Genomic DNA, 18082 nt, shown 5'->3' with positions numbered 1-18082 from the left:
TCTCTACTGCCACTGTCAGTCTGTCACAACCTATAGAGTTGTTCGTGCATCCCCCTCTGCCGCCGTCACCATCGAGTGCAAGAAAATACTAAATTTCTTAGTTTTGATTGAGAAAGAAGAGAGTAATATGTGTTGAATTTTAGGGACCTTATCATTTGTTAGGGACCTTATCATTTGAGTCCCAAATAATGTGACCCTCATTAATTATTGTTTAAAAACAAAGTGAGTTTTGATTTACCAAAACATGAGTAGTTGAGGAAAATAAAAAAGGGATAGTTTCTAATCTTTTTCAAATCAATTCAAATTTGAAGATTTGAAAATAACCAAATAACTTAAATAAGGCAAAAATAATGTTTATAAAAAAATAAAAAACTAACTAATTCAAATCATTATAACGATTTACAGAATATGCGGGTGTAACATTACTTGAGATTTTACACGATCAATGGTAAATAGGATGAACTAACTTGCCAAATGGAAGATATGGGTGTTGTCAAACATGAAGATGAATTTGACAAAAAAGAATCATAATAGCAATTAGTAAATGATAAATGGGGAGCTCACAATCGGTTGTGGTTTCTCCTGAATTTAATTGTTTGAATTGAGGCGAGAATTCTTTCATATTGTAAGACTCGTATGCTCTTCTTTCAATTGTTATAATTTTTTTGTGGATCCAGCTATCTTGCGTCATAAGTTTGGTACCCCAGTCCTTTATCTCATAGCGAATGAGTCGTTAGATTGTGAAGAAAGGTATCTAACAACTAAGATTTAACATTTGAAAAACGGATAACCGGCTGAAAGCGTAGCACTTGTAAATCAAAAAATAAAAAATAAAAAAACAAAAAAGTTTGTACGTGTAACATCATCTGCGATCTTTCCGACGGATGAAGTTTATAGGTGATGGTTCTCGACATTATTGTCTTGATACTGTCTTCTGAAAGGTATGATGAAGTATTGAATCTTCTTAATTTAGGTTTTGTTTGAGAAAAACAAGGTTTTCACTTACAAAGTTAGCGTGACAAGAACTTTTCACTCATAATCACCCATAACACCATACCATTGCCTATATTCAAGCGACAATACTAGTTGCAACCTTCTTAGATATTCATTCAAGTAAAATAATAGCAAAATTAAGGCTAAACAACAAATTGTATTCTTTGAGGCATTTTAGCAAACATTTGTATTGCCGTATTTAACAAACTTATTTCCATAAGCATTTTATCAATTTTCATTCCCAATTCAAGCCTAATGTTAAAAAACTAATCGCTCAACAAGATCTAACCTATAAGTTTGTTAAATACGGCAATACAAATGTTTGCTAAAATGCAAGCCTAATGTTAAAAAACTAATCGCTCAACAAGATCTAACCTATAATCATCAACAATTAGTACTAAAACAATAAATTCATTATCCATTTAAGAATTCGGACATAAACTCAGCGAACTAACTCAAATTAAAGGGGCTGTTGTTGCCGGAAGTAGCCATTGTTGTTGTCGCATCGATTAGCCGCTGTTGTTGCTATTAATTTATTTGCTTGATAAAAAATTGCAGGTTTCTTAGATTTTTGTCGGAAGTAGCCAATTATTCATAAATTTTTAGTTTAATTTTGTTATTTTCCCTATGCTCAATTACCAATCCAGGTGCGGTGCAGTGGCTTCTGCCCTCCCACCGAAAATCGAAAAAAAAAAATTACCAATCCAGGTGACCGACCCATTACTTGTTTCTCCAGTTACTCCTATTTCTCTATGTGTTTCTTTTACAGCCATCAGATGAAATCCAACGGTAACTTTGGTAAATGACAAATGAGTGGGGTACGAAACACATGAAGCAAAGTAGTTTTCGCCTTTTTTTGTTCTTCTCGAACTTTACTCACTCATAGGACTATTTTACAAATCCAATTATACATGGACAAATCAACATTTTCATAGCACAATGCATTTTTTTTTTTTTAAGTTCGAAGCTTTCCGATTATGGATGGTGATAAGGTAGAGAAGAGAGGAGAAAAACTACGACCAAAGATATAAATTAATGTTTGAAAGAGAAAACTAATTAAACGCATTTTTTAAATTAATTAATGCTTGCAATTTATTTATGGGTGGTGATATTTTCCTTCAATTTTTATAAATGCATTTTTAAAAAAATATATATTTATGAAAAAATCAAATTATTTTTCAAACATTCAAATGAGTAAGAAGTGTGGAGAATTAAGTAGTTAAATCTTTTTGTTTTCCTTTTGCGATCTATGACTTGTTTTAACATTTTTAACACATGTTTTTTTGAGGTAATTTCATCATTTTATGTTATAAGAGTAAAATAGTACAATTAAAATTATTAATTATTTTAAAACAACCTTAGTGGTCAAGAAACCTAAGTCACTAATTTATTCTTTATTTGAAACTTTTTAGAAAAATAATGTTCAGTTTGAGTAATTATGTAGGGTCTTGCTGCCTTATATCAAAGGTAACTAACAAAAAAGATTTGAGATGAGTGTAATTAGGATAGCGTCACGTACAAGAGAGCGAGAAAAATGCTCATAGCCGTTCTTTGGCGAATGCAGTAATCTCTTTTAATTTTTGCAGTTTTTGAGTTTAAAATAAAAGAAACAATTTTAAATAAAATGGTAAATATAATAGATCCTCTATAAATTAGTACTTAATAAACTAATAATCACAACTAAATATAACTTTTATTCGTTTCGATTTAGACCAATGTGTTAAATTAATATTTCGTTAAATTCATAAAATAAGAAACATCAAAATTTTCTATTTTCCTACAAAGCACACTCACTATATAAATTAATAATTAATTAATTGCAGACTAAATATCCTAAAACCGACATCCTCAGCATTTCATCATATGTGTAGTAAGGTGATGTCGTGGATCGATCCCGCCTTTTTCAGAGTAGCAGCCCTCCCCAATTCCCCTTCAATTTCTTAGTCCTGTTTCATGTTTTAAAATCTCAAAATGACAGACGCAATCAAACTCTAAAATCAAACACTCAAAATGTCCGCTGGAGGCTTCACGGTCATCGACGGGACCCAACTCCGATCACTCTCTCAACCCCTCGCCCTCCCCACCTCCGACAGCAGCACCGTCACTGGAGCTCAGCTTCTCGATTTTGCTGAAAACGAAGCATCCTCCTCCCTTTTCGGTCTCTCATTGCCTCAAAACCTGAAGTCAACTGCTCTAAAACATATTTCCGGCTCCGACGATGACGTCACTTTCAGAATCAAGGAGTTTGATAGAGATCACGCCTCTAAGCTGGCCTCTGATTACATCACTGCCATCGCCGATGAACTCAAAGGTAATGAGTTTTTTTGCTGCTAAGCTTTATTTGGTTCAGTTGAAGTGATAATAAAAATTTTCTAAATTTTGATTAATTTTAAAGCTTGTTGTGAATGTTAACGTTGTTTCTTATGTGGATTTTTAATTTAGATGATCCGCTTGTGGTGTGTGTATTGGATGGGAACATGCTGAAGTTGTTTTTGGGGAATGAAGATGATTTCACCATGTTAGCCGAAAATCTGTTCGCTGATCTGGATACTGAAGATGAGGGCAAGGTTTGCAAAGGCGAGATACAAAATGCTCTTGGTCATATGGGAGTTGAATTCGGTGTCCCTCCGTTTTCAGGTTCACTTCCTTTTCATTCTGAATTGTGATGTACATATATTGGATGTGCTAGGTTTCTTGGTTTGCTTGTACATATATGTGTAATTTGATCAAATTTTCTTGTTATAGTGTAGTTAGTTCCGGCTGCCAAATCACAGTTTCTTAACTTTTGTCTATGTATCAAATGTGCTAAGAAGTAATTTATTTTCGTCAATCACTTAGAACTGTTCTTAAGTCGATATAATTGATATGTAGAGTGTCGTTCAACAGAATTTCCTCAGCTAAATGACATCTTGAAGAAACATGGAGCCGAAGGGGAGGAAGAGTTGGGCCAAGCACAATTCACTGAATTACTACGGCAAGTGCTGCAAGATATAGTTGATGCATTGGCTGATAAGCATATCATCATCATTCCGAACATCAAAATCATTGATGGTTCTAAGCTTCGAATGGTAATTCAACATCTTGTTTTCCTTTGTCGTGAATCATGGCATAAAACTTTTATTTTCAAAAAATCTTGAGCATGACATAGAAGACACAACTATCCTGCTAGGTTTGATATTGCAAGATAATTCTCTTGATACTTTAGAGCCTAGATTTGACTATTACCCTGAGATTAATAATTTGTTAGAGAACTTTCAGGATATTCCTCCTGATGAGCTACCCGATCAATTACCTCCCATGAGATCTATTCAGCATGCCATTGACTTAGTCCCAGGATCTCAGTTGCCAGACTGTCCACATTATAGGATGAACTCTGCCGATACAGTTGAGTTAAACAAACAAATACAAGGACTTTTGGCAAAAAATTCACTTGTCTACGAAGCAGAGCGACCTCGTCTTGCTTGCTTATGGCGAAGCTTCTAGCTTCTAGCACTAGATAATAGGCATTCTTGTATGGTAGGAATACTACTTTTTAGGCCGACGGAGCGATAGCGAAGCCAAGCCGTATAAAGGCGAGCAGCCCTTATCGCAATAGCAAACGGCCTACTTATAGCCCTCTTCGATACGTGACTGAATCGACTGATTGGCAGCGGAATTGACCACTCTGCAGTGGGGGTAGCCTATAGGAAGTGGTAGTGGTATACCACCAAAGCAAAGGTTAGACCTTTGATCAGGGTCTGAGATTGAGGTCGAGATTCCGCAAATTTATGTTCTTAGCCGTGAGCTAAGTGGAAGTGAAGTTTTATCCCCGGTCGGTAATCTGATCAATGCACCTTCCTGTCTTAGTACTGCTCACCCCTAAGAAAGATCTGTCGTGGAGAATGTGTGTTAATAGTCTAGCCACTAACAAAATTACTATCAAGGATAGGTTTCCATTCCTAGGCTTGAAGATATGCTAGATGAACTGGCTGGTTCTCAATGGTTCTCTAAGATAGATCCAAGGAGTGGATATCATCATATTAGGATTAGACCTGGAGATGATTGGAAAACAGCTTTCAAGTCTCCAGATGGCCTATATGAGTGGTTAGCTATGCCTTTTGGTATGTCAAATGCACCTAGTACTTTTATGAGAGTAATGACCCTTTTATTGGAAAATTTTTAGTGGTTTACTTCGATGACATTCTCATCTACGGTTAGTCTATGATGGAGCACCTAGATCATCTTAATCAGGTCTTCCTCACCCTTTTCCTAAGTTTCTTAGTGTCTGCTGAGGGTATCAATGCTGATGCCCAAAAAGTTAAAACCATTAAAGATTGGCCTATTCCTAAGACTTTGACCGAGGTATGTAGTTTTCATGGGTTTGCAACTTTGCATCATTTTACAGGAGATTTACTAGAGGATTTAGCACCATTATGGCTCTTATTACTAATTGCGCGAGATAAGATGAGTTTCACTGGACTCCTGCAGCCACTAGGGCACTTGAAGAAATTAAGTTAAAAATGACTGAAGCTCCTGTCCTAAGGAATCCTGACTTTTATATAGTCTTTGAGGTAGCTTGTGATGCTTCTGGGGTAGGTATAGGAGATGCATTAAGTCAAGAGGGACATCATATAGCTCTTTCTAGTGAAAAACTTAATGATTTATGCAATTATTAGGGCTCTTAGTCACTGGCAACTATTTGTTGTCTAATGAATTTGTCCTGTACTCTGACCACCAAGCCTTCAAGTACCTTCAGTCTCAAAAAAGGCTAACTGATAGATGGGTTGAGTTTCTTCAGACCTTTATGTTTGTACTTAGGCATCGCCCAGGCGAGGATAACAAAGTTGCTTATGCTCTGAGCCATGTGGCTAACCTTTTGCATACTTTGAGCATCCAAGTATTAGGCTTTGATAGGACCAAATCTGTCTACTCCTCTTGTCCTGAGTTTGGGATATTTTATTCACAATGGATATTTTTTAGAGGAGTTCACCTATGCATTCCCCATGCCTCATTTCAAGACTTGCTTGTTTGGGAAATGCATGCCGGAGGATCAGCTGGTCACTTAGGTACAGATAAGACAATAGCTTTAGTTGAAGATAGATTCTATTAGCCTTCATTAAGAAAAGATGTCGCCAAGATTGTGTCTCAGTGTATAACTCGTCAACTAGCTAAAGCTAAGAAACATAATTGAGGGTTGGACACCCCACTGCCTGTGCCTTACACTCCTTGACGAGGCGTATGCATGGATTTTGTCTTAGGATTGCCAAAAACTGCTCACAGTCATGATTCTGGTTTTGTTGTGGTAGATCAATATTCTAAGATGGCCTGGCCCATTTTATTCCTTGTGCTAGGACTGCTGATGCTTTGCATGTTGTGAAGTTATTCTCTAAGGAGATTGTTAAATTGCATGGTCTGCCTGTTACCATAGTGTCTGATAGGGATGTTAAATTCTTTAGCTATTTTTGGAAAACACTTTGGAATACCGTAAAATTTTCATCTGCTTTTCACCTCAAACTGATGGTCAAACTGAGGCTGTTAACCATAGTTTGGGATACTGTTATGTTGTTTAGTAGGTGTTAAGCCTGGTAATTGGGATCTTGTTCTTCCTATGCCTGAATTTGCTTATAATAATGCTGTCCACAGGACCACTGGAAAAAGCCCTTTTATGACTGTTGATGGCATGTCACCATGTCAGCCTGTTGACCTTGTCTCTATACCACATAATTCTCGCCGTCCTGAATTTGCCTCTGATTTTGCCCCACACATGCGAGAATTGCCCTTTGTAATGAAAATCATAAACTGGCAGCTGATGCACATCTTCGGCATGTAGGATTTCGGGAAAATGATTATGTTATGGTTCGCATATGTCCTGAACATTTTACCAAACACTTCTCACAAAAATTACACGCACTAGCCACTGGAGCTTTTCGCATTCTTTAAAAGCTGGGCAGTAATGCTTACTTACTAGACTTGCCTTCGCACTTGACTATTAGTCCAGCATTGATGCAGCAGACTTGTTTCCTTACCAGGCCACTTTCGAGCCTCCAGTTTTTTTTTTTTTTTTCCCCTGATATGTCTACAGATTCATCATCTGTTCCGGCACCTCATTTACCTCCATTTTTACCTGGATCTGCTGATGATATAGCAGATATCTTAATGATCAATTTGTGACTTCACCTAATGGAGGTTATCGCTGATTCTTGCTCCGATGGAAGAATCACCTTGACATAGATGATGCAGGGCTCCCTAAGGACAAGCTTTTCTGTCTTGATCCCATGTTACTGGACTCTTATTTGCAGCACTATTCCTCGGAGTCGAGCTTTTTCCAACAGGGGCGATTGATGTAAGACATCCTAAAGATATACCTGTGTATTCAAAACGTAGGCGTGGAACTTAGTATTTTGTTAGATTTCTTTGCTGGTCATATTAGAATCTTTTGGAACAGTATTATTGTAATATATCATTATGAGGAATTTTTATTACAATAAATATCACTTATGGTTTAATATTATAATAATCCATTTCTGTTTAGGTTAAGGAATTTTGTAATAACATTACTTTTGAATTTATATCTTTTCCCTTTAAAGAGGGCACAGGGCTTATTGTAATGGATGATATGAATGAATTAATATTGGGAAACTTTCGTTCTTATGAATTCTCTCTTTCCTCTTATTTATTCTCTTCTACTTTCAGCTATGTTCATCCCATTTCTTTATAGAGTTATTTTATTTCTGATATGTTGATAAATCTAACATTATCTACAGCCTTCTGTTTTGCAATTCTTTTCATGACCTGCTTGTACATGCACTGATTTCAGTATGTTTCTGATTTCAGGTATCAAAGGTGCTTTCAACCAAGATGAAAGCTCAACTGCAGTGCAGAGAGCAGCTGTTTAGGATGATGGATACGTGGGATATGGTCTATCTGCTGACCAAATCAGACTTCGACGATTTCATCCCCATGCGCCGGTTTTATATCGAAGAAGGAGGCAGGAGGGAAATCGTCGGGATGATGTCTGCCATCGGCCTTTCAGAGTGTCAGACTATTGGACGTGACCTCTTACTATCAGTAGAAGAAGAGGCGTACCAGCCCTCAGAACCCGCGGCATTTGATCACTGGACCACCTCCAAAGAGAGAGAGCTTCTTTAGAAGGATTGTTTTGTGTGTTAGTTTCATTTTTACTTGGGATCGTTTTGGCTGTACTACCTATTATCACATTTCCATCTAATCTACCAACTTGTCATTCACTTACTGTTTCTCATATTAATGACTTCCTCAAGTTCTTTTTAATGTTTTAATCTTGAATATAGTTCAACTATCTTGCTTTTGCTCCTTGTTAAGTAATCTCTACACTGTACCCTGCAAAAATAAAGATATTATGCAAATGACACATTTCACCAGTTAAATAGAGACATTGCAACAAAAACCAATATGCTGTACAAATATTATCCTATTTCTCATTTTCAAGTGTGACAAGGTGGTTTTCGACATAGAGGGGATGAATTTTTCCTACGGTATATTTACAACAGCGTTTCAAGAAAACTGCGAAGCTATTTTTCGGAAACATATTTATGCTTTGACGCAAAATATTTCTGAAAGCGACGTTTTTGTGCTTTAAGACAAATATTTCTGAAAGAAATCGGATCAAAACACAATAGAAATCAACCACTAGAAGTCTCGACCATAAGTCACCAGAGGATGTTAATGCTTTGAGGCATGCAATTCACACAGAAAGATAAGTCCATACATTTATGGATAGGATTACATCACTAAGTTCACTGAATTTTTTTTTTAAATAAAAATTTGAGGGATCAAAATAACTAGAACACTTACCAAGCCGCAATGCAATGGGGTATAAATTACATAACACATACATATGTTGAGAGAAATAGTGAATCGAAATAGAGCAACATACCATTAATCTCTTAAGCAACAGCCTAGTATTACATCACGAAGAAGAAAGTTAAGAGAGAGTGTGTGTGTGTGCGCGTGTGTATGAAAAAAGGAAAAAAACGCGACAAGGAACTTGAGCCAATTGAACCTGGGGACATTACTTCAGCTTCAGCAACAAACACATAAATAGACAAGCCCGGATACAAAATAAGTAGCCTGTGAACACCCCTATATAAACAGTAGAGTTCAGTACGAAGTAAGAAATCCAAAATGCAAAATGTACGACTAGTTCCTATGAAAATTTGTAGGTTAAGACCTATGAAAATTGTACAAGTCGGACAGGCCACAAACAAAGTCGGATAGGCTCCAAACAATCTGTGACATTCTTGTAGTAGGCAGCGTCGTCCTTCGCTCGCTGCGAAGGCTGTAGTAGGCAGTTCTATGTCAGTACATATTTTATGATTCTTGATAAAATTTCATAATAAACTTATGCTAGTAAAATGTACATGTATTTGTCTTCTTAAGGGGATTCCACAATGTAAACTCACAAATCCTAAATATACTCTGAGAGCCTTTCTTGCTTTAGTCTAGCTTATTGTTAAGTCGCAAAGTGGGAAAAATAATCAACAAAATTAGAATTGAATAAATGACATAAGAACAAAAAGCAAATGAGGATAATGTTGGAGGGAAATTATCCACCAACCACCTGTTGTTTCCAATTTTTTCAAAAATATTCATATCTTAGTTTTTTTGGCTGAGTTCCACCTGAATAGGGATGGCAAAATCCGAGTCCGGGTTCAGGTCTGGGTTTAGCCTTCCCGGATCTGGACCCGGATACCATTTTCTTTTTCTGGACCCGGATTTTAACCCGAATTTTTTCACCCAGGTCCGGGTTCAACCCAGAAAAATCCGGGTTTCTGGATTCCGGGTTTTGAACCCAGATCAATGAATCAATATCAATTTCTAAAATTCTAAAAATAAAAAATTAATACATTTCCAAGCAATAACACATCCAGATTAATCAATAAAATTAATTAAAAAATAATAGTAAAATTAGATATCCAGGTTCGGATTCCGGATGTACGGGTTAACCGAAACCCGGACCCGGACCTGGATATATCCGGGTTATTAAAATCTATTCTGGACTAGGTTTTTTTTACATTCCGGTACGGGTTCAACCCGGCCCGGATTATCCGGGTTCGTCCGGGTCCGGGCCGGGTCTAGGTTATTTTGCCATCCCTACACCTGAACTTACATTTTCTTACACTCATCCACTCTCGTGTTCACGCTATTAAAACCTCGCTGATGTCATAAGAATAAATTTGTCATTTGACCCCGCAAAAAATAAACGACATCGCTTTTTAGCTTCTTCCTACCTCTCGAAATGCTTTGTTTCAGCACAATCAAATTCTTTGTTTCATAATTAATTAAAAAAAAATCCTTATTTCATAATCAGTCGCAGAGATTGAAGAAAGTAAATGGCATTGGGATGGGGAATCAATGGCAATAATTGTTTTAATTTGAACAATCATCATGTGTAGCCAGAATTTAATCAATAATCGTTTTAATTTCAAGAATAAACCATGCAGAGATGTCGTGATTTTTTTATAGTGGTTCTCTAGCTTGTTCAAAGTCACTTGGATTATTCGTTTTCCTTGGAATAGACCTCCTCAAACTCCGACAACATGCCCCGCAGCCATTATTATCCATGGCTTTCACTCCACCATAAACATTTCAGTAGCAATCTCCATCGAAACTTCAATAGGCAACACCATTTTCCCAGATTCCCCAGTCCAACAACATCTCCTTTTTCTTTCTTCATTATGCACCCAACATCTCACCAATCTCCTTTACTTTCTCTGCCGCCAATAGCTTGATCAAATCGATGACCACGCCACCAGCAGCTCGAGCCTGAAGATCGACCATCCATCACCGATCTCCTGTGGCAAGCCACGACTTCTTCGGTTATTGGATTGAGTTTGGGATTAGGTTTCGGCCAGCTACGATTTTTTTTTCATTTATTTAGGGCAAAATTGTAGTTTTATATTTGGGGTAAAATAGTCATTTGATCAATTTCCATTAGTTCTCTTAATCGCGTGCAGACGAAGGTGGATGGGTGCAAGAAAATATTACTTCAGGTGGAACTCAGCTAAAAAAATTAGGATATGTGTATTTTTTAAAAAAGTAGAAAAAATAAGTAGTCTGGTGTATAATTTCTTTTTTTTTTAAAATCACTAAAAGAGTGTGTTTTCGTGTGTATATCTCTATTGGTGGCATATGTATCAAGTCTTCTCTCTCTCAATGGTCAATAAGAGCTTCAGTTTCATATATGCAGTTTCATGCATGAACAGATTAATTGACTTCATTTCTCTCTCTTTCTCTCTATCTAGCTTGTTCATTTTTGGACTGTAACGAGTTGTTTTTGTTCTCGGAAAACAAAGAAATTGATCATTGATCATGGATTCTCAGTGGCTCAATCAAGAAGCAGCAACCAAAATGAATGGCTACGATCAGAACAATGATGATGGAAAGACGATTGATCTGACATTGAAGTTAGGGTTACCTAATAGTGATAATGACAGTCAGCATCTTAATTCTCATGAGGTAATTCTTTGTGTTAGACATTCCTTACTTATGTGCCTAAATAATGTGATCTATTATTAAATTGAATTTGAAAATGAAAATCTGAACATAATCTTCAGGAATGATATACAATTTAATATTAGTCTTCATTTTTTTTTAAATTATGATTTCTTGATTAAATCAATCAAAAAACTAATAGAGAAATAATATTTTTCTTTTGCAATTTTGTTAAGAAATGAAGATTAATTAATGTTTGATCAATCAATATGCAGAAAAGAAGCTCCACTTCATATACTTGATAATTTATATCTCTTAGGTTGCACCATCTAATTAGAATGATCTCTTTATTTATTTAATTTTTACGAAGTAGTAATTATCAAATCTGTTTAGATCCATTATTTTGGTAATCTTCTTGTAAAATCTTGGATATACATGGACTGATGGTATGTATAGAATTGTCATCTTTCTTGAATTTTTCTCCTTTTTTATTATCATTTTTTGGCTGCATAATTGGTGTTAACAGATTAGATTGACTGCTCCATATCGATCCAGTTATTAATGACTTCTTAAGCAATTATTTTTTTCTTCAAAAAATTTTTTTTGGTCATCATTTTCATCTTAATATAATTTCAGTCTGTTGCTACTTACTATTAACAAAAACTTGGGGTTAGGGTTGCATTGACGTTTGTCAAATGATTGAGGCGGATTAAAAATAAATGCTTAAACAATATTTTCGACCAAGGGCGGAGCTACTACAGAGTTTAGGATAATTTTGTTTGTAACTTATAGCTTAAAAATTATTACTAGCAGGCCAAATTTGTAATCTCCTACAAGGACCTGGCCGCTTTTACTAAGTATCAACACTTGTTTAGACTACATATATATATATATATATAATACTAAGTATCAACACTTGTTTGAAGAGCTATGAGTTAACAACATTATATCCTGCAATTTTTTTTCTAACTTTAATCATATCACTTATGAATTGTGATACTAAGTCACATAAATGAGGTTAATATATATATATATATGCCTTGTTTTAAATCATGATTTTAAATTACAACAACTGGAATCCAATAATAGTTATTGGGAATAATTTGTAATTACGGAGACTTGAACCTATTAGCTAATAATGGTTCTATTAATAACATAAACACGGAGAAACAAAAATTTTGGTACAATGCGAGCTAGTTATAACAGAGAAATTATAAACGAGAGCAGGTTAATATTGTTTGTAATTTATAGCTTAAAAATTATAAATGTAGGAAATGTTCCAATTCCAAATTTTAAAATGTAAGAAAGTCCGACAAAATACATAACCATGCAACTTAAACGCTTTAAATTTTAAGCCCCTATGATTTTAAAGTTTTCGGGCACTTTAAAATTCCATATCAAAAAACCAATATATATATATATACAGTGCTTATTAGATCTGAGATTAAAATTTACAATTAAGATCTACGACGAATTTATGGTGTCGTAAATCTGTCCTGAACTTTAATCCCAACTTTAATTTCAAATTGAAAATTTTTCTCATATATTTTATTATTTAATGAGTCAATAGTTTCTCTAACATTTTGATTGTTTATATACAGGGAATAACCAACTATGAAATGGTGAATGAAGGAATGAACAATAACACTAACATTGGACAAAAGTTTAATCCCAACTAAATTGCGTGGCCACAATCAAACTTGAGGAACCAACATAGACAAGCACAATATATGCACCCAAATAATGGCTATGGCTTTAGCACATTTCCTGCAGGCTCTTCTGTAATGGGATCACAACTTCCTAACTCTCCTCTTCACTACAACAACTTAAGCATTAACCCTAATAATAATATTCAGCCTACTGCGGCAGCATCAGCGCAAGCATTGATGAAAAGTTACACACTCATCAACGTTCCAGCGTCGAGAAACCAGCAGATGGGCACTCCTAGCTCATCAACGGCAGCTTCACCTCGAAGGACAGCAGGCATTCCAAGGCCGCATAGGTATCCTTATAAAAGATGCAGTAATTATAATTGCAATACTAATTATACTCCTATGTGCCGTAGAGGTCATCTTGGCCCGAAGATATGTAAATTGTTGCATATTATTGTCATTATTACTATTTGTAGCCTTGAAAACAGTAATTCTTTGATGCATCCACATGCATAAAAGAAGGTACAAAATTTGTTTTTGGGGAAAAATTTTGGATGCTTTCGCTAGTGTCTATACACACATACTTTTATCCGTTAGATTCTTGCCATGTGTATTTCTGAACCAACACTTGCGGAAAGAATCTAAGAGATTATATATATATATATATATATATATATATAAAGAGAGAGAGAGAGAGAGAGAGAGAGAGAGAGAAATTTCTAATCCAGATTTTTAAAGTGTGAAAAAGTCTGAAAAACGCATAGACAATGTGGTTTAAGTCTTTTAAGTTTTAAGCATCTTAAACTCCATAGTTTTTAAAATTTTATCGAACTTTTCTCACACTTTAAGATTCCAAACTAGAGAACTACTATATATATACATAGAGAGAGAGAGAGAGAGAGGGAGCATCTAAGATTTTCTCATGTTTTCCAACTATATGGCAAATAAAATGTGACACCATTATGGAGTCCAATTAGAATATAGTAATTATTTTCCTTATCACCAATATTTACACTCATTAATAAAGTGACGTCATTTGCCACATCATTTGTAATAGTATATGTACAAGAATTGTTCATTATGTGTGAGTATACACACACATATATGTTTTCTAAAGAAAGATTAATTATGAACAGTCGTATTAAATTTAAACTTATCATAAGTTAAACTTGTAACATGAACAAATAGTCCTTAAACTCATATAATACCACTTGCCCACATATGTAAATTAAAGCTTGAAATAGTACTTTTAATCCTATAAATTTTTCTAGTTTTACACTCTCTGCAACGCCTGTGGGATTAAGTACAGAAAGGAGGAGGAGAAAAGGAAAGCAAAAGAAACAGACATCAAATAGTGATCAGGACTCTAACAACCAAACTGCTTAGAGGAATTATTGATGTTAGTTAATTTTGTACCAAAGTTATGCCCCATCTGTGAGATGGGATCAAAATTAGCTTTTATGCTTTGTATTAGAACTATTTACTTTTCAGCTATTTTGTCGGTTTTATAAGCTTCTGACAATTTATTTTTTCAAGTTATAAATTGATTTCTTGTGCTTGCGACAATGCTTGTATCCTACTTGTTAGGGGTGGGCACTATTTAATTTGGTTTGGTTCAATTGTATCATATATATTCATTATTCAATAAAAAATATAATATAATAATACACTATTAATACAAAAATAATCTTGAATCTATAAATTAACAAACAATAAACAACATAATAAAATCTAACAATAGTAAATTAACATAATAAATTCCAAAAAAATATTCTAGAAATCCATAAATAATAACCAATATAATAAAATCTAACAATAATAAATTAAAATAATAAAGTTCAACAATAAAATAAAGTGTATGCTATGACATATATAATAGCATGTATTAACTAACAAATAGAAATAAAAAAAGATAAATTATAACCTATTTTTTTTAATTTTAATTTTAATTTTTTCTTGAACCATTTGATTCGATAATTTGGTTCGGTTCAAATAAAAAACTAAACCAAACCAAATTGCCATAATACGGTTCGGTTCGGTTCAGACTGAACCGAACCAAATTCCCTCTGAACCGAACCAAATGCCCACTCCTACTACCTGTTATAAAGCACATTTGTTGGCTCATTGTTTGAATTGGGTAAGGCTAATATTATTAATAATTTCAGCAAGGACACAAACAAAAAGTCAAAAGCCCTCTCTCTTGCCAAAAGCTAAATCCAAACAATTAAGGCACTTAGGCTCACCAAAATCGTCCAATTTACAATCCCTATCAAGTTTAGAATAAAACTATTGAAGTGTGTTCAAATAACTCAATGCAAAGGGATGCCCTCATTGATATATATTCATAAAATATCCAACGACATTAGTCAACTTTCATTCGCTTTTTTCAAAATGTTCTTTTCCCATCCAGAATTGTTATTCACACAATCTTCGCAACCCCTAATCACACAAGTAAGAATTCACCAACCGATTTTATGGGTAACATGTGTAGACATTCAATCATGGGACAATCACAGGTGATCTTCTATATATTCACTCGAAACCTTTAAAACTCATATGGTAATCATTCATCACTACACACACCTGTAAGAACTTCTCCACCATACGAAAACTATCGGCACCTTCGTCAAGCTCAAATTTTTGTTGGTTGCTAACCAACGGAAAGCATGGGAATCTTTGGGCTCCAAAGAGCATGATTTTCAGTCTTGTACTCTACCAATCGATAGGTTCACTGTCACGCCAACCCAATGTTAATGAAGAAAAGAAAACTACAAACAACTACATAAAAAAAGGTCTCCTAAAAATGTGAACGGGCTCATTATACTGGTATAATCTTAAATAACAACAAAGCTTTTTTCAAATTTTTTAATGTTTACTCAACTTGTAAAGGCAAAGTTGATCAGGATTCACCTCGAATCAAAACGATTTCTCCTTTCTTTTTGGAGCTACGAGATTTCTTCTATTATGAGATTTCTAGTTTGATCAAGAGTTATACACTTCTCCCCAAATGATAGGTCCAAAATATTAGTCACTTTCTAAAATCTCCTACCATTGTTAGATACTTTTATGTAGGGTTGGCAAATCGCGGGCTTAGACCAAGCTTTTTCAAGCCCAAGTCCAAGCTCGTGTAATTGGCAAGAAGCCCAAGCCCTCTAAAGCCTGTCCAAACTTGAGATGGTTGGGCCGGGGCCAGGTTTGCGCGGGCCTAGGCTGAGCCTGGACAGGGCTTGGACTTTTAATAATTTAATAAAATTTTATTTTTATTTCTTTTTGATTGACTGTTCCTACAGCGTATCAATTATCCACCAAATCTCATAAAAACAAAAAAATGTATATATAAGTGAAAAATTTGCTTAATTTTGATGACAAATTAGAGAAAGTGCCGATCAAATAAAAATATGCAAATTACAAGAGATAAAATACGATAAACTAGGTAAATGTTAAATACCCTTTAATAATTTTTAAAAGAATTTGTGGTTGAAACTGAAATACAATGCTTCTTCTTCGTTATCCACTTGCTATGACAACAATGAAACATTCTTCTTCTTCTTCTTCTTCTTCACTCTCTCTCTCTCGATTCTTCCACAAATCTACTCTCCATTACAACATCAATAATGGCTTCAGTAATCTCAAAATTTCTAAAATAATTAAAAAAATCAAAGGTTACTTGGGATGGAGTTGGTGATGGTTTGCTGTTGGTTCGCGTGCGTTGCTGGTGCTGCTGGTTTTGGGTCGCGTTGGAGCTGAGATCACTGCTGCCGCATCGCGTGCGTTCGATTGGCTGTAGCTACATCGCGCTGGTGGTGCTGGTGGGTGTGGGTCGCTGTTGTGTCGCCTGTTTGGTGCTGGACTGCTGCTAGGTTGCTGGATCTGCTGCGTCGCGCGTGGATGGTATCGCTGCTGATGGTGGTGGCTCCTTAATTCGGTATGAGGGTAAGGCTGTAAACATCAGCTGTTCGATGTCGGCGGAGAGTGCAGTGAGAGGCTGATGTAGCGGCTGGAGATGTGGAGATAAATTTAGGGATTTTAGGTTTTGGGAATTTGGTTTCGTTTTGTTTTTTGTTAATTACTTAATCTCGGCTTTTTTTTTATTTCTCAGTTTTTTTTTAATTTAAATTTTTTAATAAATTATAATTTATTTCTTAAAAAATATATGTATGCATTATATTATAAAGCCCATACTTAAGTCTGGGCTTTTGTGGAAGGCCCTTAACTAGGCCCACTACGTCTGAGCTTTACAAGGTGAGAGCCCTTGTCCTTAATTTCAAGCCGCGGGTTGGGCCTAAAGCTCGAGGGCCTGGGTTGGGCTGCACGGGCTTGGGTCGGCCCAAACTTTTTTACCAATCTTACTTTTATGTAATTTATGAAATATTACAACCTTGATGTTTGGACTATAAAGATGCCTAGCAATGAGTTCCACATTATTCTGAGATTTTCTTTGGATTTTTGAAAAAAAAGATAAAAGTTCTATAAAATTATTTTTGAACTCAAAACAGAGTCCCTTTTTTTCCATGATCTAGTTTTAGCAATATTTATGTACGCATAAAACATAAGTCTAAATTTTGAATCACCCGTTAGAGGCCCAAGCCGTGGGCTACAACTTTTGGTTTTGGCTTGAAAATGGGTTTGAGAAGGAAAAATTATGCTTTTCTTAAAAAAACCAATTTGGTTTTCTGATTTCCCCTCATTCTCCCAATTTTTTTTAATTTTCTTAAATTTTTTTAAAAAGAAAAATCCATAGAAATTTGTCTGGGACTTGAAACCAACTCTCGTGTTCCCTATGTTCTAGTTTGTAAAAAATGAGCTCAAAATTCTAAAAATGTCCTTTAAAAGCCTAGAACTATGTGCTATAACCTTTAGCTTTGGGCCCAAAATGGACTTGAGAAAAAAGTTAATTTTTTTCCCCAAAACTAATTTGGTTTTCTATCGTAACAGTCCTTCTTAGACCATGCAGAGGCCTTTCAAAGAATTTCACATTATTCCAA

General features: G+C 35.2%; 3 protein-coding genes and 1 pseudogene across 4 annotated transcripts in view; 3 read left to right on the top strand and 1 right to left on the bottom strand.

Moving 5' to 3' along the window:
- Positions 1-18082, top strand: part of LOC107176220 (uncharacterized) — a 94768-nt pseudogene that overhangs the window by 42301 nt on the left and 34385 nt on the right.
- The window catches only part of LOC102613531 (transcription elongation factor TFIIS-like), an 86956-nt gene that overhangs the window by 44270 nt on the left and 24604 nt on the right, over positions 1-18082 (bottom strand). The gene's annotated exons all lie outside the window — the stretch shown is intronic.
- The window catches only part of LOC102612947 (DNA-directed RNA polymerase II subunit RPB1-like), a 54761-nt gene that overhangs the window by 13324 nt on the left and 23355 nt on the right, over positions 1-18082 (top strand). The window lies entirely within an intron of this gene.
- On the top strand, positions 2846-8262 carry LOC127902739 (uncharacterized). Its single transcript, XM_052442683.1, has 4 exons — positions 2846-3304; positions 3436-3630; positions 3880-4061; positions 7807-8262. Exons 1-4 carry the CDS (start codon positions 3004-3006, stop codon positions 8119-8121), a joined length of 993 nt encoding a protein of 330 aa, XP_052298643.1. The 5' UTR covers positions 2846-3003; the 3' UTR covers positions 8122-8262.

The sequence above is a fragment of the Citrus sinensis genome, chromosome 5, assembly GCF_022201045.2.
Source record: "Citrus sinensis cultivar Valencia sweet orange chromosome 5, DVS_A1.0, whole genome shotgun sequence".
Lineage (NCBI taxonomy): Eukaryota > Viridiplantae > Streptophyta > Magnoliopsida > Sapindales > Rutaceae > Citrus > Citrus sinensis.
Note: the sequence above shows the minus strand (reverse complement) of the source record. Positions and strands in the feature narration are given on the sequence as shown.